This window comes from Mugil cephalus, chromosome 7 (genome assembly GCF_022458985.1).
Source record: "Mugil cephalus isolate CIBA_MC_2020 chromosome 7, CIBA_Mcephalus_1.1, whole genome shotgun sequence".
NCBI lineage: Eukaryota > Metazoa > Chordata > Actinopteri > Mugiliformes > Mugilidae > Mugil > Mugil cephalus.
In genome coordinates this window covers 22,471,272-22,491,897 of record NC_061776.1, presented here as the reverse complement: position 1 = coordinate 22,491,897, position 20,626 = coordinate 22,471,272, and the positions used below count along the sequence as shown (strand labels likewise).

At 42.6% G+C, this 20,626-nt stretch overlaps 1 protein-coding gene across 3 annotated transcripts; it reads right to left on the bottom strand.

Annotated features, from left to right (window-relative positions):
* Nucleotides 1-468: 468 nt before the first annotated feature.
* LOC125011269 (unconventional myosin-VIIa-like) lies at nucleotides 469-20,088 on the bottom strand. 3 transcript variants are annotated; one of them, XM_047590392.1, is made up of 48 exons: nucleotides 19,796-20,088; nucleotides 19,517-19,618; nucleotides 19,243-19,395; nucleotides 18,096-18,164; nucleotides 17,866-17,981; nucleotides 17,647-17,774; nucleotides 16,675-16,817; nucleotides 16,209-16,322; nucleotides 15,963-16,116; nucleotides 15,424-15,500; nucleotides 15,188-15,307; nucleotides 14,805-14,947; nucleotides 14,478-14,688; nucleotides 14,220-14,355; nucleotides 13,958-14,124; nucleotides 13,058-13,198; nucleotides 11,861-12,019; nucleotides 11,582-11,674; nucleotides 11,335-11,429; nucleotides 11,019-11,091; nucleotides 10,769-10,870; nucleotides 9,862-10,068; nucleotides 9,564-9,770; nucleotides 9,330-9,485; nucleotides 9,158-9,226; nucleotides 8,942-9,063; nucleotides 8,709-8,835; nucleotides 8,054-8,173; nucleotides 7,746-7,919; nucleotides 7,381-7,608; nucleotides 6,048-6,215; nucleotides 5,758-5,875; nucleotides 5,292-5,415; nucleotides 5,044-5,210; nucleotides 4,775-4,956; nucleotides 4,453-4,562; nucleotides 4,050-4,204; nucleotides 3,763-3,916; nucleotides 3,500-3,655; nucleotides 2,812-2,917; nucleotides 2,331-2,444; nucleotides 2,062-2,146; nucleotides 1,864-1,970; nucleotides 1,579-1,764; nucleotides 1,372-1,488; nucleotides 1,212-1,295; nucleotides 951-1,070; nucleotides 469-815 (listed from the first exon to the last, which is right to left on the bottom strand). In XM_047590392.1, exons 1-48 carry the CDS (start codon nucleotides 19,805-19,807, stop codon nucleotides 723-725), a joined length of 6,264 nt encoding a protein of 2,087 aa, XP_047446348.1. In that variant the 5' UTR covers nucleotides 19,808-20,088; the 3' UTR covers nucleotides 469-722. The 3 variants fall into 3 exon arrangements, with proteins under 3 accessions (XP_047446348.1, XP_047446347.1, XP_047446349.1); XM_047590391.1 differs by having other exon boundaries at nucleotides 9,564-9,773; nucleotides 19,796-20,087; XM_047590393.1 differs by having other exon boundaries at nucleotides 9,564-9,773; nucleotides 11,879-12,019; nucleotides 19,796-20,087.
* Between the last annotated feature and the right edge of the window lie 538 nt (nucleotides 20,089-20,626).

Sequence of the window (20,626 nt, the reverse complement as noted above, 5' to 3'; positions counted from 1 at the left end):
CACAAATTATTTACACATTCGCATAATGATAAAATCACTAATTGTAAAGCTAATTGAAGCTGGATGAGAATTTTCTTCATACAGGATTTCTCAGTCAGGTTAAACAATGCATAACCTTTTTGTTTGTTTGTTTTTTTATCTTTTAGACCATACACTTTTCATGATTTTCTGGTTAAGTTGGATTACATATGTGTAGTGTACAGAATAATGTAGTTCCATTACACGACTAAGCATGCAGTTCATGTCTCCAAATGAAAACATAAAAGGGCTCATTGTAAAAGACTAATTGCACTGCCAGAAGAAAATATAAGAAGAAAAGTGGACAATATGTCTTGGTAAAATATACAGTGGGGATAATGGTCAAGAGGAATCTAATAATAATCTGTGAGGGGAAAAAAAGCTGTGATAGAAGATCAGACATAATTCAGTACATGAAGAAGAGAAACGCAGTCAAACGTCTGTGAAATCTGCAGTTAATCACTGGTAAATATGTTTAATAAGTTTAACATCAGAAAATATACATAAACTCTAGTCTAGGTTCTAGATACATAACAGTTCTTAAGATGGTAAACGTTAAGAACTGGAATCAAGAATATAACAATGAAAATGTTACACTCAGAGCTGAAATTTCACCATTCTGAGACCATTTTGTCATTTGAAACATGCATTCATGTGAAGTTTATAATCGCAACGGTCCTTTGTATCGCTCTGCCGCTGAAGCCTCAGAAGAATGTCTGGTTCTTTGATCGGTAAGCCTGCCTCTGCTCCTCATACATGCTGACGTACGATTTGAGAAGGTCCTCTATGGTGTGCCCCTGAGAAAGGAGGAAAAGAACGTTTTAGTTAGAAAATCCCTCAAACGCGCTTATCGTTCTGGGAGAAACGTCTAGAGTATGTATGAAATTCATACTCAAATAATTATAAAATAAGAGTTAAAGCAATCTACTCACCTGTGTAGTTTCAAAGACAAAGTTGTTGCCTCTGCTTACGGTGCCAACAGTCATCATGAAGTAGCTGCTTCTGCTGTGGTACTCTGCGATGCGGCTGAACGGATACAGGACCAGCGGCTCCTAAATGAGTTTCAGTACGGTTTAAATATGTTCCATTAATTATACGACAACAAACCACAAAGACCTAGCAGAGAAATACATAAAATTGAGATGGAATGTAACTAAATTGCAAGAACAGTGTGAAATTATTTTTACACATACCATATCTTTTGGGTCTATTAAGTTGATCCCTAGCTTGTTGATGGCAATCAAAAGTGAACTTGGATAGGTACTATCACTCGTTTGCTGCAAATGAAACAACAGGACAAATTAGTTTGTCCGTCTGTTAATGTAGCTGTCGCTTTTTAACATGTTAACTTACTTTAACTTCAAAAAAGGAACAGCCGAAGGTGGGCCAACTTGAAATGGTTTTCAGGAAGGCAACTTTGGCCTCTTGGACTGTGATGCCACTCTGCTTGTTGTACGAGGAGATGATTTGCTGCAAGCAGAACACAGGAGGAACTCACTGTGGGTATTCCCATACACTGGAACTAGCGTCTCTCACACATCTGTGCATCTCTTTCTTTACCTTCTTCCAGTTTTCAGAGGATGTGATTTTTAGCTTGTCAGCAGGAACCAGCTCTTTCAGCATTCTGGGGATCATGACAAACTGAGACCTGTCTGAGTCCACTCTGACTCTGAACAGCAGCCCGCCCAGATCAAACATGTCCTCCCTGGAGCACCTGTGGTATCCCCGCAAATACTTGGGCATCTCCTGGATGGAAGAAAAACACGCGTCATACATCATGACAAATATGCATGTTATAAGTTTGAATAAAATGTCAGAATAGAGAGTGTGATTATCGATACATACCTGGGGGAAATGGAACTTCACATCTGCGATAAGGTCTTTCCCCGGGGTCACATTGAACCAGAGTTTCCTCTTAAAGATCACCAGGCACGGCGTGTTGGCCTGATAGACTGAGAACCAAGATTTGAATTGAATAAATACAGAGAGGCACTGGCATGTAAAAAAAAAAAAAAATCTCAAGGCGTCAACATCACACATTACCTTCTTTCATTCTTTTAGATTTTCTGGGGTCTGTCGCGTGCCTTAGACTGTCAAAGAAATACTTCCGATCGACCAGGCTGGTTGTCTAAGCATTGAAATTCAAATAAAATCAACATGTACAAAAGGAAAAGAAGTAAATGTCTTTTTCATATAGCTTCAGATTTAGATCATTGTTATATTGCATATCACATCATCTGTCACAGAACAATGTAGGCAGTGGTTATGAAACGGATACTGACAAATATACTTGGAATGCTAACCGACCCCACCTTGCTCGCTGTTTTCACATACAGGCCAAATCCATCAGCTGAGCTTAGTTTGAGCTGAGAGGCTATGCTGACGCACAGTTCTTTGACTGTGGTTGTTGACGTCACCTCGAATAGCTGCACAGCAAGACAAGACGTATTAGTGTTGGGCTGAAAGTCCTCACAGCCTGGTTGCTGTTTCCCCATGTGTCCTCCTGGCAAAGCTAAAGCTGGCTATAGATTCATATATTACATGCAGAATGAGATATTTTTCTACATACATACAAAAATACATAAAAGATACATAAAAAATGGATATTAATAACAAGAGGATTAATAAAAAAGGCAGAATTAGAAAAGGAAAAAGACAGATTCACAGATTCAGAGCGAGACAAAGATAAGTTTAGTTCTTCCATTAGTAAACAAAAAGAAGTAAAAACGACAATCAACTGACACCAGGTGTACGAATAATAACTCAGAATGAACAGAAGTCATTGTTTCTTACGTCACTGGTTTCATCTGGGAAGTGGACTTTGTGGAAGATCTTAGTGCTGTTCTGTTGGATGGCGTCCACTTCTGCCACGTGGGGAGGAAGCTTCCTGGACTTCTTTCTGTGGATACAGAGCACCCATGTTCATTTATTGCACATACACACCCTAAAACAGACATACACCTGAAGTGAAGTTTTTATAAAAAGGTGACAGAAAGTGACATTTCAGTGACATAAAGCTAACGCTTAAAAACAGAAAAGCCATTCATTAAATATAATCAATTTTAAACATAGGCTGCAGCTTTTTTTATGTACTGCAAGTTGCTGTGCTCTGAATTTTATGTACTTCTAATTTTAAGCATTACTTCTTTTCCAAAGACAGAAGTTTCGGTGTTGTTAATTTGTCTTAAAAAGTAGGGCTCAACCTCAAATAGCTTTATAATCTTAATAATCTTCTTGTTTCAAATGATATCCTAAAGACACTGCCAAGTTGCATATATTAATTCTGCCGTCAGACTTTACTCTGGACCAGAATTGAGCTCCATCCGTTTTGCTGTATTTATGCAATTAATTCAGAGTTTATCCACATCATTATTACCCAAATATGAACAAGCAGTTCCTCGAGTTTCAGATTCTGTGATCAGATGATTTGTTCTCATCTCCTCGCATTACTTCTACTTCCTCTATCTATCTCCATCCTGACCTGCTTATCTCCTCCAGCCTCTGCAGGCAGCCGGCCGACAGTGGGTCTCTGGGCCGCGTCTCCAGGAAGCGCTTAGCGTGTTTCATCAACTTCGGACCGGGCGGGAACAAGCCTGAACACAGCCACAGCAGCTGCCACCCACGCTCCATGCTCAGTCTGGGAGCGAGGCAGAGCGAGGTTAAAGAGAGAGAAGATTAGGCATGCTGGCTACTGATTCGGTGCGACGTTCATATCCGAATGTGACCGACACACGAAAGGCGCACCTGCTGTTGTTGTTGGTCATTTGTCTCATAATCTGGCAGTAGATTTCATCGTGCAGTTCTATGTGGTGGGTGGCTTGACCGAAGATCTCGTCGGTGAGCTCCATCACACTGCGGTCCTGCTTGATGGGGTAGTCGCCCATGTACTTCAGGATAGGTAGCAGCCAAGGTTAAGGACAAAAACAAGCAGGTCCAGTTACCTGATCCGGAGGAGCTCTTTCCTCTCTGCTCTTAGCCGCAGATATTTGTCAATCAAAAAACAACATCACCCTAATCTGCACAAAGGATATCAGTGAAAACATTGCAGGCCACGTTGCTGAGGTCGGCGTTGTGGGCCAGGTACATCATGAGTGGCTGCTTGAGAGGCTCCCTGGTATAGGCCCACAGTTTCTCCTGGCTGACCCCTTTGGATGCACTATGCCGACCGGCATCTTTGCCCGCAGGCCTGAGACACAGGAGCATTGCAGAGTGATTAAAGGTTTCTTTCTTAGGTTTGCAATATTCAAAACAGCCTGGCATTCGCACAGACATTCAGGGAATCAGCATGATATATTTGTTTACATGTGCTCTGTATCACTGCGGTTTCATTCTCGCTGCCAGCTCAGTCTAGATCCAAGCGTGCTGGGTGGGTCAATATTCTGTTTTGGAGAGGTGCCATTTTGAAAAGCGACTCTCGTACGGCTTAAGAATTACCTGAAGTTCTCTAGTGCGAAGTCTTTCAAAGATGCGGAAGCCACCACGTCTTCTCCCTGAGTTGTGATCTTTGTGACCGGAGGTCTCTTCTGGCTCAGACTGAGCAATTCCTGAAGGGTTAGAAGGGTGTCGGTTACATCACATGGTGGGGCTCAAGTGAAGCGGAGGACTATAATAACATTGCTGCACAGACCTGAAAGCTCAAAATGGAACAGTTTCATATCTTTACACTACGTGGTCTCAGTCTCTCCTACTTGACACTTGCCATCTTGTGTGCTGTCTAGCAGTAACTAAGACGTTCAAGATCAAAGTGTTACTGTACCAGCATTTTATCAGACGGCCTGTGGAGAGTTGGTAGAAGCTGCACTGAGTCCTTGTTGACTACGCCACTGATGCCGGTGCGCTGGTTGGTTGCTCTGAATAGTCCGTCATAAGTTAAGGATTCTTTATTTTTCTCGACCAGCAGCAGGTCCCCTCGCTTACAAACCAGGAGCGCGGGGTCGTCTGCAGAAGCAGAAAGAGACGGATAAATGAAGGAGTGTTTTCGGTGTGAGTCTCGCTACCTACGCTGTATGTGCTGCAGACTCTCACATGGTTTGGTGGTGTCCCGCTGAACGATAGCGTACACCGAACGCTGTCTCAGCCCTTCCACATTTTCCTCTATCAGGGCATTCATGTCCAGAGCTTGCACACACCTCAGGACAAAGTCCCATCTGACTGTGGACAAACTTATGAACTGGGCACCTAAGTGGCCATCACTGGAAAGATCAGAAACATCAAGGTTTTAATACTGTTATTCTTTTTCAGGTACAATTAAAAATGCTTTGCAAGGGAAGTACCTCATCATTTGGACTTTCTTTACTTCTATGTAAGAGATCTGGGCGAGACTCTTGTCTCTTCCTTCCATGAAAAAGATTCCACTCCAGTTTACAGCCACGATGTACCTGCCTTTGGGCAAAGGTCCTGTAAACAAACATCACAATGTAAATGTTACAGGAGCAGAGTCGTGTGTGGTCTGTCATGTCTACAAATTTAACAGATCTTTAAAATTAGAGTGTTGCGTGGCAAGACATAGACTACATACTTAAAATATTAACTGCATTACATGGTGGCGTCGGGCCAGAAATGTTGTGAGCTGCGATACGCATCTAAATGCGCACGCAATGTTGTTAACATAATAAAAAGGTACGTATAAAACTAAAGCATTTTTAGGTCATATAAAAACACACATATATATGGGTTTTTATCACAACCTGTGATGGTAGTAAAGATTCTGCATGTCAGCCAAGCTGTACAGTGACTGACCTGAGATCACCGTAACTTCGTAAAACTTAGAGAAGTGGACTGGCCATTTCTCCCGGGCGCTGTCGACTAGTTCTCCTTTTACTCTGTCAGTGGTGTACATCCCTTTGGCATAATGACTCTGCAAGATCAGAAAGGAAAAAGGTGCTTCGCTTCTACTCATTTGAAATAAAATAGAATAAGGGTATAAATAGTAAACACAGAAAATGAAATGTGCGCCCTGGAAATTAAGAGATTCTATATTACACTTGACATGGGACACATACTTTTTCTTTATTATTATTATTATTTACCTGTAAGTGTTCTGTGCTGATGAGCTGGATCCATTTGGACATGGATTTATTCTCAATGAGCTCTGTGGTGATGCACTCCTCAACCACCTTCCGGACGTTGTCTCTGTTGTACGCCAGGCCAAACTGGATGTAATAGTGCTTCGCAGCCAGCTGAACATATTCATCCTCCTGCGAGGGAGTTAATTAACACAGTTGAAACAAACCAGCCTTTCTTTGTAATGCTTATTCAAGCGTGATATCATTTAAGAAGACATTAGAAATAATGGATCAGTTTACAAGTTTGGTCTGTAAAACCTTGAAAAACAAGAACGCTTATCGCCATATCCTTGAGCAGAGGGTGATATTTGAAAATGATTTTATAGACAAATATTCTACTGTTGCTTTGATTGAAGAACAGCAGCAAGTTCTTTTGTGAGAAAAGGTTGTCGACAGTACTACAAACCACAGCCTCCACATGTTGAATCAACAGATCTCTGTTATTTTAAGCAAATGTTGAACACCGTAACCTTCATGACGACAAGATTTAGTGGAGGACTGATATATTAGAATACATGGACCTAATGAACTGGCTGGTAAATACATAACAAGTCAAGGATAAGGATGAAATTATTTCCACATTGTCTTGAGCAAAGCAAATGAATGATCAACGCTCGTTTGTTGTAGAGTAAGACTCCTCTAAACACAATACTTACACCTTTAACATAGATCTGGCAAAATAGTCAGAAAACAGTTTCCCACATACTGTAGCTTTCCAGTAGAGCCTGAGAACTGATATCCTCCCACCTGGTATAACCCAGTTTGACTCTATTTAATGTCCTTGTAGTTCTGTTCCAACTCTTTAGCTGTTATTAACTACAATGTGTCTGTCTGCCATTTATTGAAAGACACTAAAGTGCTCTCTGTACAGCTCAGGAGAACTGCATGGTCGGGTCCAAAGGCTTCGTGTGTAACCCTCACACTACACACAGCTATTTGTGCTATTTCTAATATAAAAAATCTTCATTGCGCTGATGTTAAAATATTCATAAGATTATATACAGTAGGTTTTCAAAATTCTAGCTCATTATTCATGAGCCTCCCTGAGACTTAATCAACCAGGTCAACACAATTCAGCCAGCTAGGAAGAAGAACTGGACACACACCTTCATTATTTGCTCCTGATAAAAAGCCTTTAAATTTTAATCTAACTGCAAAGAGCACCGCTTGCTTTCTTTGCACTGTATTTGACAGGAAATTTCACAACGAATTGAGACAAAAGTGGCTTTGCATAACACTTTAGGAATTATCTATCCACGAGTACAGCTTAAGTAAACGAAGCAGTTTCACTCCTCACCTTATCACTGGTGTACTCTCCATACTTGATCCCCTTGATGACCTGCATGTAGATCAGGTCAGTGCTGACTGGGTCCAGGAAGCAGTCGTGCCAGGGTGTGAACAGCTCTTTGCGGAGGGAGAGCCTCCAGGGGGCGTGCCCCTCCTCGGCGCCCTGGCTCCTCATCTCCTGCTCACACTGAGACACTGCATCAAACACGTGATTCCCACAGCTGCCCAGAGACCACGTCTGGAAACAAAAGACCAGCAAGGTTTGAGCGGGTGTGGTTGTCGGCATGTACTCCACTTTCAACACCAAGTTCAGAAGCTGGAATCGAAAGGTGCGGAATAATCAAGAGTGAGATCGAATAAGAAGCCGTCACTCGCCTTGTCGTAGAGGCTGATGTACAGGGAGAACCCATAGGTGTCTTTAAGACCAATCCTGTCAGCCACAGCTTGGCAGACCTCAGCAGAGGTGGAGGCGGACTCCAAATGTAAACTAACAGCATGGCCGTCCGGCAGAGCCACAGACACAACTATGGGCTTCGTGGACTTGGCAGCCTGTCAGTATGGAGGAGGGAGAACGGTTAATATAAAGACCACAGAAAATCTTTCATTTCGGCCACTGCTCACAAAAACACATCAAAGTTAAATGGCGACTTCAGCAGCATAGCACAGCTTGGGTGTGTTTTTACCTCAAGCTCTACCCAACAGGGCGGCTCCTTCCTTTCTCCGGTGGCTACTATCCGACGCAGGCGCTTCATACAGTATTCCCTGTAGGTGCTCGGGGCTCTGCGGACAAAACTCTCCAAATACTGTGGGGCAGAGGAGAACAGGACAGAGTGAACAGGATGGCAGGATCTGGCCAAATTAGATATAGTGAGGACTGATAAAAACTGGCTCAGAACAGGTTAAGAATAAACACAAGATTAGTGCAGCAAAGGACTGGATGGACAGCTATTTAAATAATAACTTTTAACTGGAAACTTGTTGAAAATGTGTTGAACTAAGCTTTTGCAGGCTGGTTTTGTCCATGTATTAGTTTGCAGAAACTAAAGCAGTGCACAAACTGTACAAGGACTTTGAGAGGAAAGGCAAATATTTTTTATGTATATAGTATTTAGTCAAATAAAATACATATCCAAGCAGACCCAGAATATTTCAGTTTATGGAATATATACAGTACCAGGCGGACTTGAACTTCTACAAGTATTTGAACAATACAAAGTCAAAGTCGTCCTTCACAGTGATAATTAATAGAGTTATTCGTCAAATTACAATGTGCAATAATGTGAATAAGACTTTTGACAACAAACTGAGGGTGAACTATACGACTTCCTGCAGTCTGACCTTCAAGAAGAGGTCTGTTGGAGGGAAGGCCCCAAGACAGATGGAGAGGAGAATCCAGCCAAGCTTGCGGCTCTTAATCCTGTTATTGTTCACCAGCTGCTTACAGATCTGACAGTAGACTTCATCCCTTCACGGGCAGAGAAACGCAACAGGAAAAAAAAAACTTTCAACTTTGTTGTATGCCAGATTTTTATTCATGCAAAGTGACACGAAAGACAAGAAGGCCATTTTACCGTATGTCTGGTCTCCACAGAGCGTATCCAACAATGACGTGAAGTTTTTCCAAAGGGGAAAGTGGCCGGTCCAGTGTCGGACCCTCTCCAATCAAAACGTCTTCTTCGGAGATTTCCATTAGCTGGTTAAAAAGACAAGAATAAGAACAGCTTTGACACAGTCGACATTATGAATGAACAGAGGTATAATGACTGAAAGGTGAATATTGTAGCAACCTCCTCATCAGTGCTTGAGGCTTTTCTGATCCCTCCTCCAAGCATGTTCTTGCTCCTCCTCAGTATTTTCTGTTCAGAATTGATCAGTGGAGGATAAGTAACAGCATTCATTTTGCTCTTTGTGTTTTTTTAGTGTACAGCATAAGGCACTGAAATATTTGTAACAGTCTACCTGGTCAAGTCCCACTAGGTTGCTCAGCCTCCTGCCCTGTCTGGACGGCAGATTACGGGAGATGTTGTTTATCCCCGGAGATGACGGGTCCAAGGGTTTGGGTTCTAACATGTCCTCCATGAAACGCAAAATAATCCACGATACGGTCAGACATGCCTGGACGAGTGAGAAGAGAAGCGTGAGACAGAAGTCTTTGGAGTTCACATTAAGACAGCCGTCTGTGTGTCCTCTCACCAGAACGTCGCCCTCATCATCGTGGTGCAGGAGGGGCTTTTTGAGTCTGTGGCTGACGTGAGTGTGCGTAGCTTTGTTCTCGAAGTGAAGGACGCTGAACTTGTAGAACGAATACTCATCGCTGTCATCGTCAAACATGTCATCATCGTCTCCATCCAGCGAAGGGGCAGGCGTCGATGTGGCCGACTTTCTGTTGCGTTGGATCTTCTTCTTCACAGTTAAAAGAGATACGTTAAATCAGTTAAACCAAGTCGCCAGGACTGACAGGAAATCTCAAATTCAGTTCTACCAGCCGCACAGCGCTTTGCCGCCGTTGCACTTCAAGAAGCTGTTCCTCCACCAAGTTGTCCAGTTCCTGCTTAATCTTCCAGCCGTCTTGGTCACCCATGTCGTTCTTCATTTTCTCAGTTGCTTTTCTGGCCTGGAATCCTCTGACGTGAGCCTGGATCACTATGGCTGCCGCTCTCATTTTCCTCCAGTCCTTCCTTACGCTGTGGCCTCGTACCTACACCCCGTTGCGCAATTTAAGGTAAATAACAAATGCGTGCTAAATTTGCACTAAATGTAATACCTGACATGGTATATGCAAAAATCAGCTTTTTGAAAATGTTTTTTTTTTTTTTTTTTGTAACACTCATCCAAGTAGCTTTTTCAACTCTAACCGACTGAGATAGGTGAGGTAGGCTCTTGGAACAGGGGAGGTGGACTGAGGTATAATCTATCAGTCAATTTAGAACACAGTCTTAGCATCTGCCGAAAAGCTGCAGCCCTGTTCACACCTCGAGACTGGAGTCTCTGGTCAATAATGGGTTGTTATTCTACCATTCATTGGGAAAGAATAACATGAGCAGAAACTGATTCCCCCATTTACAGATGGAGTATCGTGTTGTTGATAGACCCGAGCCGTGTGGGTTTCAGATCTCCCACAGAGGTTCCCATTAAAACTCCCCACCAGTGTTTTAGAACTGAGGAGGCTACTTGGTGAGCCATCTTCCATAAACCCTTCAAGCCCCGTTTTGGATGCATTTTACTAATGACGGAATATCCCCCATGAATATTTCAAATACGTTAAAAGGCACATTAAAATGCGCTTCAATAAGGCCCTCGTGAAAGTACAGATATTTTCTAACACATCAAACAATTTTTAGGCAACATATGACAAAAGCACAACGAATGCTACGCTGCAGTGTCTTGAGTACACGTGCCTGAGCCTGTATGGTGAGCACTGCTGATCGTTGTCTCTGGTACATTGACTGGAGCTTCCGACTTCGGATCTTCGATGCCAGTCGCTGAAAGCCGCGCTGGATCTAGGTGGAACAGGAGTGGAAACACAGGACAAGGTCAGTGACCCTAAGATAAGTCCACCTCTGACACCAAGGCCAAAGCGTTATGTGTTACATCAGCAGCATGCCTTGAGTATTATACAAGGTTATCAAGTCAGACATTTCTCCGTACCTTCCCTTCCCTGAAAGCTCTCCAGTACCTCTGCAACACCATGGCAGCCCACCGCTTTCTCAGAAAAGCCTTCCTAAAAAAAGAAGTGACATACACCCAGCTATCACTGCCATGATTTGCCTGATACAGCACTTTATGAACTGGCATCGCGCAGGCCAATAAAATGACACTATCAGCATTTGCGTTAAAGTGACTCACACACCCATTCTCACAGGGAGAGATAATGTTGAGAGAGATAATATTTTCTGGCTTATTCAGATCTTAGTTTATGTTTTTGTCTTTCTCATTGTCACTCCATTGTTCTTAGCAAATGCACCTGACTCTGTATCCCCGCATGGCGCCCTGGATCACCATAGCGACCCTGCTGAATTCTTGCTCCCTCCGCCGCTCCAGCAAAGCATCATGAGCATCCTGAAATCAAGCAAGAAAACGTTTCATAGTAGTGAACTACAGTGTACGCTAATAATGGAATCATTTACTAAGGAATGTAACGTGCGATTGATTTTGTTACATACATTACACAAACTAGCACGCACGCGTTTTGAATTCTAATTTTTCTGTACCTTTAGGAAAATTTTGTTCCTGCCTATTTTCCACTCATCCTTTTGTCCAATCACTGCCTTGCAGATGGCTTGACAACAAGCCATAGCCGACGCCTGGAGAGACAATAAAACATTTATTTGATAAGTGCAAAAAAAGAGAAGCTAACATTGCCCTTGATCCCTTAAGGAGAAGTCAAAAGAATCACATTCATCCATCTGACCATTAGGGCAACATTTGCTGTGATAAAAACACCAAATAGATTTCAAGCGGTCAGCAGTTTTACAGCATTGTGACATTACAGTTTTGGGGTCACACACGGGCGTCTTCAGGAGCACCCTGTAGCGCGCCAGGAATTCCGTAACGGTGTGTCGAATGGGATATCCCAGTTTCCGGATACGGATTGTATCCATCATGCCTGAGTATCTCAGCTGACGCATGCAAACTTCTCTGTCAAACACCTAGAGTGAAGGAGATAAAAAAGAGGTTGTGAGTAACGCATGTTGGCATCCAGAATGTTTAATAATGTCAAATTCAGCAGTGCTAATTAAAACCAGGCTTTGTGTTTTTCTTTTTTTTTTGTATATTGTTTCTGATTTTTTTTTTTACTGAAGCTTTACTTTATTTACTTACTTTATTTTTTGTATATTGTGAGTAATATGTTTCTTATTTCCCAGAGTGCTCCTTATTTTCCTACACAGTCACTCGCCAATAGTGGCAGCGCTAACAAAGCTTTTCACTAGGGATCAAGGTTGGGTTTGCGCTTTGCCAAATGGGCAATGATCATGTGCGGCAGTTTTCATGGGGTTCCATCAAACAGTTACTGCGACTTTTTACTAAAAACCATAAATGGCCCATACATACCATGACTGTATTTATGTCAATCTTACTAGTAGGACAAACATTAGTGAAGGACAAACATTTGACCAACTGGTGACTCTTCAGAAAACCTACTACGTTCATCCTCTGGAGATAATGAGTGTGCAAACTTTCATGTAAATCCACCTAACAGATATTTCTGTCAGGACTAAAGCGCCGGATCGACCAACAACCTAGAACCATAGCGCAATAAAAGCACAAAAAGAATTCATTTTTCTAATCTAAAAGGAAGAGATCTCTGATTACTACCACAGCACTGCACTTTACACCGTGCAGGAAATTCGTTCTGCTGGTTAACGGCACAGAACAGGAAGGGAACTTTAATTATCCAGCGCAATGACTGATGCTATAAGGAGAGCAAGGCAGATGGGAAAATCCCCTTTGTTTGACAATTTGTTTTCAAAGGGGATAAAAACAAAAGCTAAGAGGAGAGGCAGACTCACAGCAACATCCTTATCGTTCCAGGAAACAACACAGGTGGAGGAAATGTCATACTTTCTGTGTAGTTAACCTTTGTCCCTTCATCTCGTCTGATTATATCCAGCACAAGATTACTCAGTGCACATAACAACTGTCGTGTGTTGCTGTGGTCATCTATACTGTAGTAGTTGCTCTTTTACCTTAGACTTCTTGCCAGTGTTGGGTTTGAAGCAGCGGATGAAGAAAGGCTGGCAGATGGACAGGGCCTTCATGAGGGAGTCCAGAGACTGACGGAACTGTCCAGTGAGCGTCGGCACTTGTTTATGGTTGTCAAACTGACCCTGCAATGACGGCGGAGAGAGGAATAAACTGATGAGACCAAGCCATTGGTTCAGTGGAAACTGTGGCAGCAGGGCCATTATCAGTGCAGGTCCACAGTATACAGCTGTACAATAAATATCAATCAAACAATTAGGGATGTCCAATAGTGATCTGCCTTATCGATACCCGATATTGTCCTAACTCTTAATTTCCGATTCCGACATCAACCGATGTGGTATACCGATATATGTTATATATGTATATATTCTACAAGTCCAGCTGACCTTATTCAACGCTTTTTTGGATTACCGTGACCTGGATGACTGAGAACCTTCACAGACATATACTGATATATGCAGGCGTTTTTTTTTTTTCTCGCCCAGACTAATTTTAGGTAGCAAGCAACCTGTTAGCCACACTAGCTACACTCTGTTGTTTTGGCTGCATGTGCAGTTTGATTAGGTCATCAATCGCGCGCCAGTAAATGTCTCAGGACCCCACAACAAGCAGCAGCAGCACAAACCGGGCATTATGTTATCTGTTTTCATTATCGGTGGTAAAACCAATAACGATATGAACAGATATTACAAAAATAGACTAGTATCAGCCGATATTATTGGTTGGCCGATATTATCGGACATCCCTAATCAAAACAAATAAAAGAACCAACTACAATTGGCAGATGTTTTAAATATCTGCTAAGATCATTTTCCTGAGCCGGGAAGAAAGAAACATTAACAAAAATAATATTCAGCAACAAGCATGTATTGCAGTGTTACCCTTTGAAAGGTCCTGTACGTTATGGTGACCTTGCTGTTTTTGGAATTCTTCGCCTCATTGTTTGTAAGCTCTTTCTCGAATATCTGCCGCAGGAGCTCATTGGTGGAGTTGTCAACCATCTTGATGATGTCAGAACTGACAGCATCCCTGTTCTTTTCAAGGAACCCTGGAAAAGAAAGAAACAAAAGCATATATAGTTCATATAGTACATTGCTGGATTCCTGCATTGGTTAAGATTCCAGTTGCAGTTTGTCTGTTTACCAATTGATTCGTAGTGAACCACGCCTGCAAAGTGGCAAATCCCAAAGCCTGTGTCGCGGTTGCTCCTGGAGGCGATGTAGACGCTGTTTTTTTTGTGTTGCTGGTTCATCTTGTTCAACAAAGTCAAGTCTGATCCCTATAAAACAAATGTTGATTTCTATTGAAAGTTTTTCTCTTCATTACCAGGCTTGACGGTATAAGCACAAGACTTTAATGAAGTAATACAACGAGCTAGAAAGCATCCCAATAGAACGCTACCTTTGGGAAATGGCTCTCCTCGTCGATCAGAGCCAGCAGGTTACAGGGTTTCCCTGCCAGGAGGTCGAGGACATTCTGATTGTCAGTATACGTGATGTTGTTCCACACAATATCGTCCTTTAGGTACTCCTCCTGCTCAATCTTGAAGATGTGGTCCACGAAGAACTGCTGCAGCTTCTCGTTAGCAAAATTTATGCAAAGCTGCTCGAAACTGTAACAATAGAGCATTGTACGTCCACATTAGTATAAACTCACTGTAAACTAATAATAAGTAACTAGAATAAACTATCACTGTGAGGTCATCAAAAAGTTAGGCAGTCTCTTGACCTGTTTGTTTGGAAGTTCTCGAAACCGAAGATATCCAGCAGCCCAATGGACAGGTAGGAGGCGTTGGGGTTGTCGTCAACCTTCTTATAGATGACACTGTTGATTTTCCCAGTAATCCATATGAACAGCTTGTTGTAGATGGCCTGAGAGGGGAGCCAGTGATAACAGCCAAATTTAGTCTTACATGCACCATCAATCAAACTAAACTTAACCAAACAATATCAGTGTCAACTGGATCCGGCTTGACTTCATAAATACAGCACTTGCATACAAAAGGCATGTGAAGCATTTACCGGGCTGCTTTCTTTTCATCCAGTGTGAGAGCCCACTAAGGAAACACATAATGCCTTGAAGTATCCACTGTCTTAACTCGACCTCATTACCTTGACGAGAGCATCTCTACAGTCAGACGCCTGCTCCGAGCTGAGGGGTTTTGTCACACTTTCTCTGGTGATCATGAGGGAGCGTTTAGTCAGACTGGATGCCAGGGAAGACTCATTGACCTGCAGGGACCAGACACAGTAAATAAAAACAACAATAATAGTAATAATTAGAGTCTTTTTTAATACTATATAATATAATGAAGCACATATTAATTAATAGAGAAAGAAAACCCCACCTCCAGTAGTGATGCTGCGATGCCGAAATGCTCTGATTTCCTGACATCGCTTTTTTCCACATTATTTTCAGTGGAGGCTGATGGGAACACCACATGTAAGAACAGAAACAACAAAGCACAGACCCATGAGATGATATTTCATTAAATGTGTGTGTGTCAGATGTTCAATCCAACAGTGGAATGTAATAAAGCTGCTAAAAAATTAGCAGAAGAGTGAGTAAAAGTGACAGGTCAAGCTTTTCTGCTACTTGTTTAAAACATTTTTTTTTATTCCCTAATACTTTTACTCAGTCTTTTCTTTTTCTATTTCTTTTGTCTGATGTATTGTTCTATCAGAGGTGGCCGTTGGATGTGTTTAACAAATAATTCCCAAACATGACCCAATCCTATGCATTTCAATTGTATTTCTAGGGAGAAAAAAAAAATTCATTGATTAATCAAGTGATCTACAAATATCATCATCCACCGCTGCCTTTAATTTCTTTGTCTCTTCATACATTTATAATAACCTTAAATACACATTATCATAAACTACATACACTCAAAGCAGAGGTTTCCCAGGTGCAGTATGGCCGCCAGCAGCTTGTGGATTTCCTGACACTGGTCTTCTGAGAACATCAGGAGTCTCATGGCAGAATGAACACGAATGTAGTCACTTGCATCGTTCCTGCCCTTACACACAGTGCAGTCACCCTAAAGCACAGGTTTTACAGTTATTGGATGATATACAACTACACATAAAACAACATCTAATTTTGAAACTGTGCCAAAATGACTTGCAGTACCTTGGTAAGGAATGCATATTCCTTTGCATTTCCAAGTCTCAGAGTTTTCCTCTCTTGTGCTGACATTCCTTTCAGCATGCAGTAAAAGATGTGGTAGTTGCGCTCCTCCGGGGCCTGAAGTTGTGATGAATAATTAATTATTATTTTTGCAAAAAGACGAATTAAAGGCGTTTTCTGATGATGTAAATTAACAGTGAAATATCCTTCTGTGTAGTTACTGAGATCACAGTAACACAGTTTTTTTTTTTTTCCTTGTAGCCACACCTTTTGGAGCACAAAAAAGACTTTTCCACACATATGTCATATATTAGACTGGGTAAAATTTTAATTGTGTCCACCACTCTATAAATATGAATAAATAATAAAACTGCGACAGATAAAGCTCTGTGCTTTTATAGTTTTACAGTACATACCTGCTCGTCGTAAAGATAACAACTGTAGATTTGTTTGGCCAGGGCTGTCTCACCTGATGGCAGACACGGGACTTCTCTAGGAGATACTGCTCCACGCGAGCACCTACGATCACTCCGTCCTTGTTGAAGAAGATCTCCAAGTATTTCCCGAAGCGACTGGAGTTGTCGTTGCGGGTTGTTTTGGCATTTCCAAAAGCTGCAAGGGACGGCAAAGGGCAAACGTTACTGCTTTTCTTGCTGGAGGCTTGCACGGCGTTGCAGGGGTTAGCACTGTCACATCACAGCGAGACGTTTGTGGGTTTAAGCTGGCCAGCTGAAGGCTTTCTGTGCAGAGTTTGCACGTCCCCATGCAGGTTTACTCTAGATCAGGGGTGTCAAACTCATGTTACTTCAGGGGCCACATACAGAACAACATGATCTCAAGGGGGCCAGACCTTCAAATAATGACAACTACAAATGTTTCCCTTTGTTTTAGCACAAAGAAGTACATAACGAAAGTGTTTACATTTAATGACCTGCACTATTACAAAATCTTTGAACAACCAGATGTTTCTTAAGAAAAGTAGTGCAATTTCTGTATGTCTCAATGTTATGTTATGTCCACAGCTCTTACTAAAATTATGTGAAAGGAAAAGTAGTAAATTTCGTTGGAAAATGTGCAGTTAATGTCTTCAGTGTAATTTTTGCACTTTGCAAATTCATCCTGCGGGCCAGATCGGACCCTCTGGTGGGCCACTTTTGGCCCGCGGGCCATATGTTTGACACCTGTGCTCTAGATGCTCCAATTTCCTCCCCCAATCCAAAGACACACTTGTTAGGTTATTCTAAATAAGATATAGATGTGAATGTGAGTGTGAAGGGTCATTTGTCATTCTGTGTTGACCACCTGTCCAGGGTGTACACCACCTTACACCTTCAGTCTGGGGACAGGCTCCGACCCCATGTGACTCTCTAAGGATAAGTGGTAATGGATGGATGGAAGAAGTATAATGCATGTACGTCAGTGTCTTGTGCTTGTGTAGTACCTTCTAGAATTGGGTTGGACTCCAGGATCTGCTTTTCAATCTGCTGTTCAGAGAGCTCACCACTGATTGCTGCCAAGTACTGCAGGATTAGTTTGGTGCTCTCCGTCTTCCCTGCCCCAGACTCCCCACTGTCAGGAGCGGACAGAATAAATGAGCGACTGCAAAGCACTGACTGACAGCACGTATTGTAAGACTATACAACATGCGCTTTGCTCTGACCTGATTATGCAGCACTGGTCTCTGAGGTGGCGCGTCATGTTGAAGTAACAGGCTTCAGCGATGGCAAAGATGTGCGGCGGAAGCTCCCCAAGCCTGCGACCGTGGTACAACTTCACCTGAAGGACGACAAGAAGCCTTCGTCTTCAGTCGAGCCCACAGCTTAAATGACGGTGGCCTACAACGGGTGCAGGTCCGTGATGCTGAAAGTCCCACGTCATGCACGGCCTTACCTGCTCAGGTGAGTATATTGGATGATCCTTGTATGGATTCACTGCCACCAGCACAGAGCCTGTGTAGGTCTACACAATGAGGGTGATTGTTGCATTAGACATCCGGGACTTCATCATATATCATTGCGTCTGACATGTAAAGTAAACAACAACAATACAACTCCCCAGAAACAATATCTCTTTGAGCACAGAAATTATTTGCTCTTGACCTCTAGAAAGATTCATTTTACAACAAAGTCAACAATTTAGATATTTTGCCCGTTTGATTCAAGTCAGTCAACAAAATACCACTGAGGACGCCTATAAAATTATACCATATTGTACCATATACACAGACAAACAGAGCTAGACACAACAGATAAGAACAGTTAAACAAACATTTGATTTTATGGGGACTAAGTGAGGTATTGTGATGTGATTTTTCAGTTTCAGTTTGTCAAATATACATTTCTGCACGTACACCGATCAGCCGCGACATTAAAACCACTGACAGGAGTAGTAAATAACACTGGCCATCTTGTGAGAACATGATGTTTTGTTGGGAAACTTTTGAACCTGGCATTCATTCATATCGATATTACTGCTCCCACACCCCATTGGAATGCCACTCCCTGATGGCAGCAGCCATCCCCATCAGGATTACGTAAAAAAAGAGTTCTAGAACAACGTAATAAACGCACAAAAAAAAAAAAAAGCGCAAGGCGTTGACCTGACCTCAAACTGACCATGTATCTGTGGGATGATCCACAGAGGCCCCTCCCCTCAACCCATAGGACCCAGAGACCCCCAGTAACACAATTGTGTTACCAGACACCACAGGACACCCTCAGAAGGTCCATTTTTGATGACCCACAACTGATTTGGAGGCACAATAGAGACCTACACAGTATAGGCAGATGGTCATAATGTTATGCCTGATCGATGTAAAGTGCAAGATGGAAGACATATTGAAAGTTAAACATAGACATTCACTTTCACTTTTGGGGACTAGGGGACATAGTGTGAGATAAGTCTACTTGATTTCCCCTGACTGTGAAATATGACGCAACATTAATGCTGGGATTTACGAATAAAGACACGTGTGTCAGAAAAAATGTTAACACTGTTGAAGCGGTATGTGTGTGTGTGTGTTGCACATGTGGCTCACATAGGTGATGTCTTGTTTGTATCTGATCAGCAGGTTCCTGAGGAGGCCGGCCTCCGTCATGTCCCCGAGCTTGATCATGTCGTCCACGCCTTCGACCGACGTTGGGTGCATGATCTTGAGAGAGGCTTCCTTCTCCCGGGACAGCCTGTGCTCCTGAGACGGGTCGAAAGGGGCAACACAATAAACGGTGTGGCAAGTGTTGGCGCTATCTGACGTGTGACGTGATCAACACTCTTTCTCATTTTTGCCCTAAGACCAGCAAAAGGGTGTCTACCTTCCCGTCATCGTCCACCAGCACCCGTTGACCCAACGATGTTTCTTTGACGCTGGCTCCGATGGGTACCCCGATGTTTGAGTCCACCCAAACCCAGTCCCCCTTCAGAAGCAACACACAATAAACGTGACGCGTCAACATTAAGTCTTCACCGTGCTTCAGAGTCCACAGTTTATGAGCGTTATATGTAAAAAAACAACTGAATGACACAAAGCAAGCGCTACCAGGCGCTTAAAGAAAATCCACACCTCATAGTGTCGAGTCTTTTTTCAGCCTTACCTTCCTCAGCATCCCACTCTGCCTCTGTCCTACTCCCTAAAAAAGTGAAATCCGAATACTGACTCCCAGTCCCCAAGGTTTTCTGGCAGCCGTGTTAAACGAACTTGATATAATCCACGGTTTTTCTTGGTGCCGCCTGTGAAGGTGGATGCAAAACAACATTTACTGTAACACATCCAACATCTCTTCAGCCCGTGATCTTCATTAATTCCCGTTCTGGTTCTGTCTCGATGTCTCATGAAATTCCTATCAGAATGAGAAAGGAGGACGCAGCCCAACTATCACTGTACTGAGGTTTTATGGCACTTTGACTTTGGACCGGCTGCGATCAAGGAAGACGGATATTCACCACCTTTTAAGTGATCAGTTACACGGCGGTGAATATCTGTCAGCTCATTAAATGTGTGTGTGGGGGGGGGGGGTCTTCTTGATTCTTCTACAATTATTCTCTACAATAATGGAGTTTTGGCTTGTCGGGAAGTTTTTACAACGCAGAGAGTACTCTCTCTCGTACGGTGTTAGCCAGTCGTACTATCAAGTGAAGCACTGCGATACGCAGTCATGCTGACTATATATATGGAGCTATTTTAAAACATTATGACGACAAGACATATCAGATATTGATATCAAAACAGCTCTGCGCACACACGCCCTTGATATAAATTTACCGGGGTCACTGAGAGGGGTAATGAATTTATGTGCAACCTTTGGACCCTGCCTGGGTTAACCAGGAATGCAGATGACGGTCAATGCAATAAAGGTATAACTATGAAATTTATCATCTTTTTAATTGACGGAGGAAATGAAAGTGTGGATCAAACTGAACCTCAA

Coding starts and splice junctions, on each gene's coding strand:
- LOC125011269 (XM_047590391.1), bottom strand. Junction 9,486..9,563: donor ATGATGAGGGCGACGTTCTG/GTGAGAGGACAC, acceptor TCACTCGTCCAG/GCATGTCTGACCGTATCGTG. Junction 2,147..2,330: donor ATGTGAAAACAGCGAGCAAG/GTGGGGTCGGTT, acceptor TTCAATGCTTAG/ACAACCAGCCTGGTCGATCG.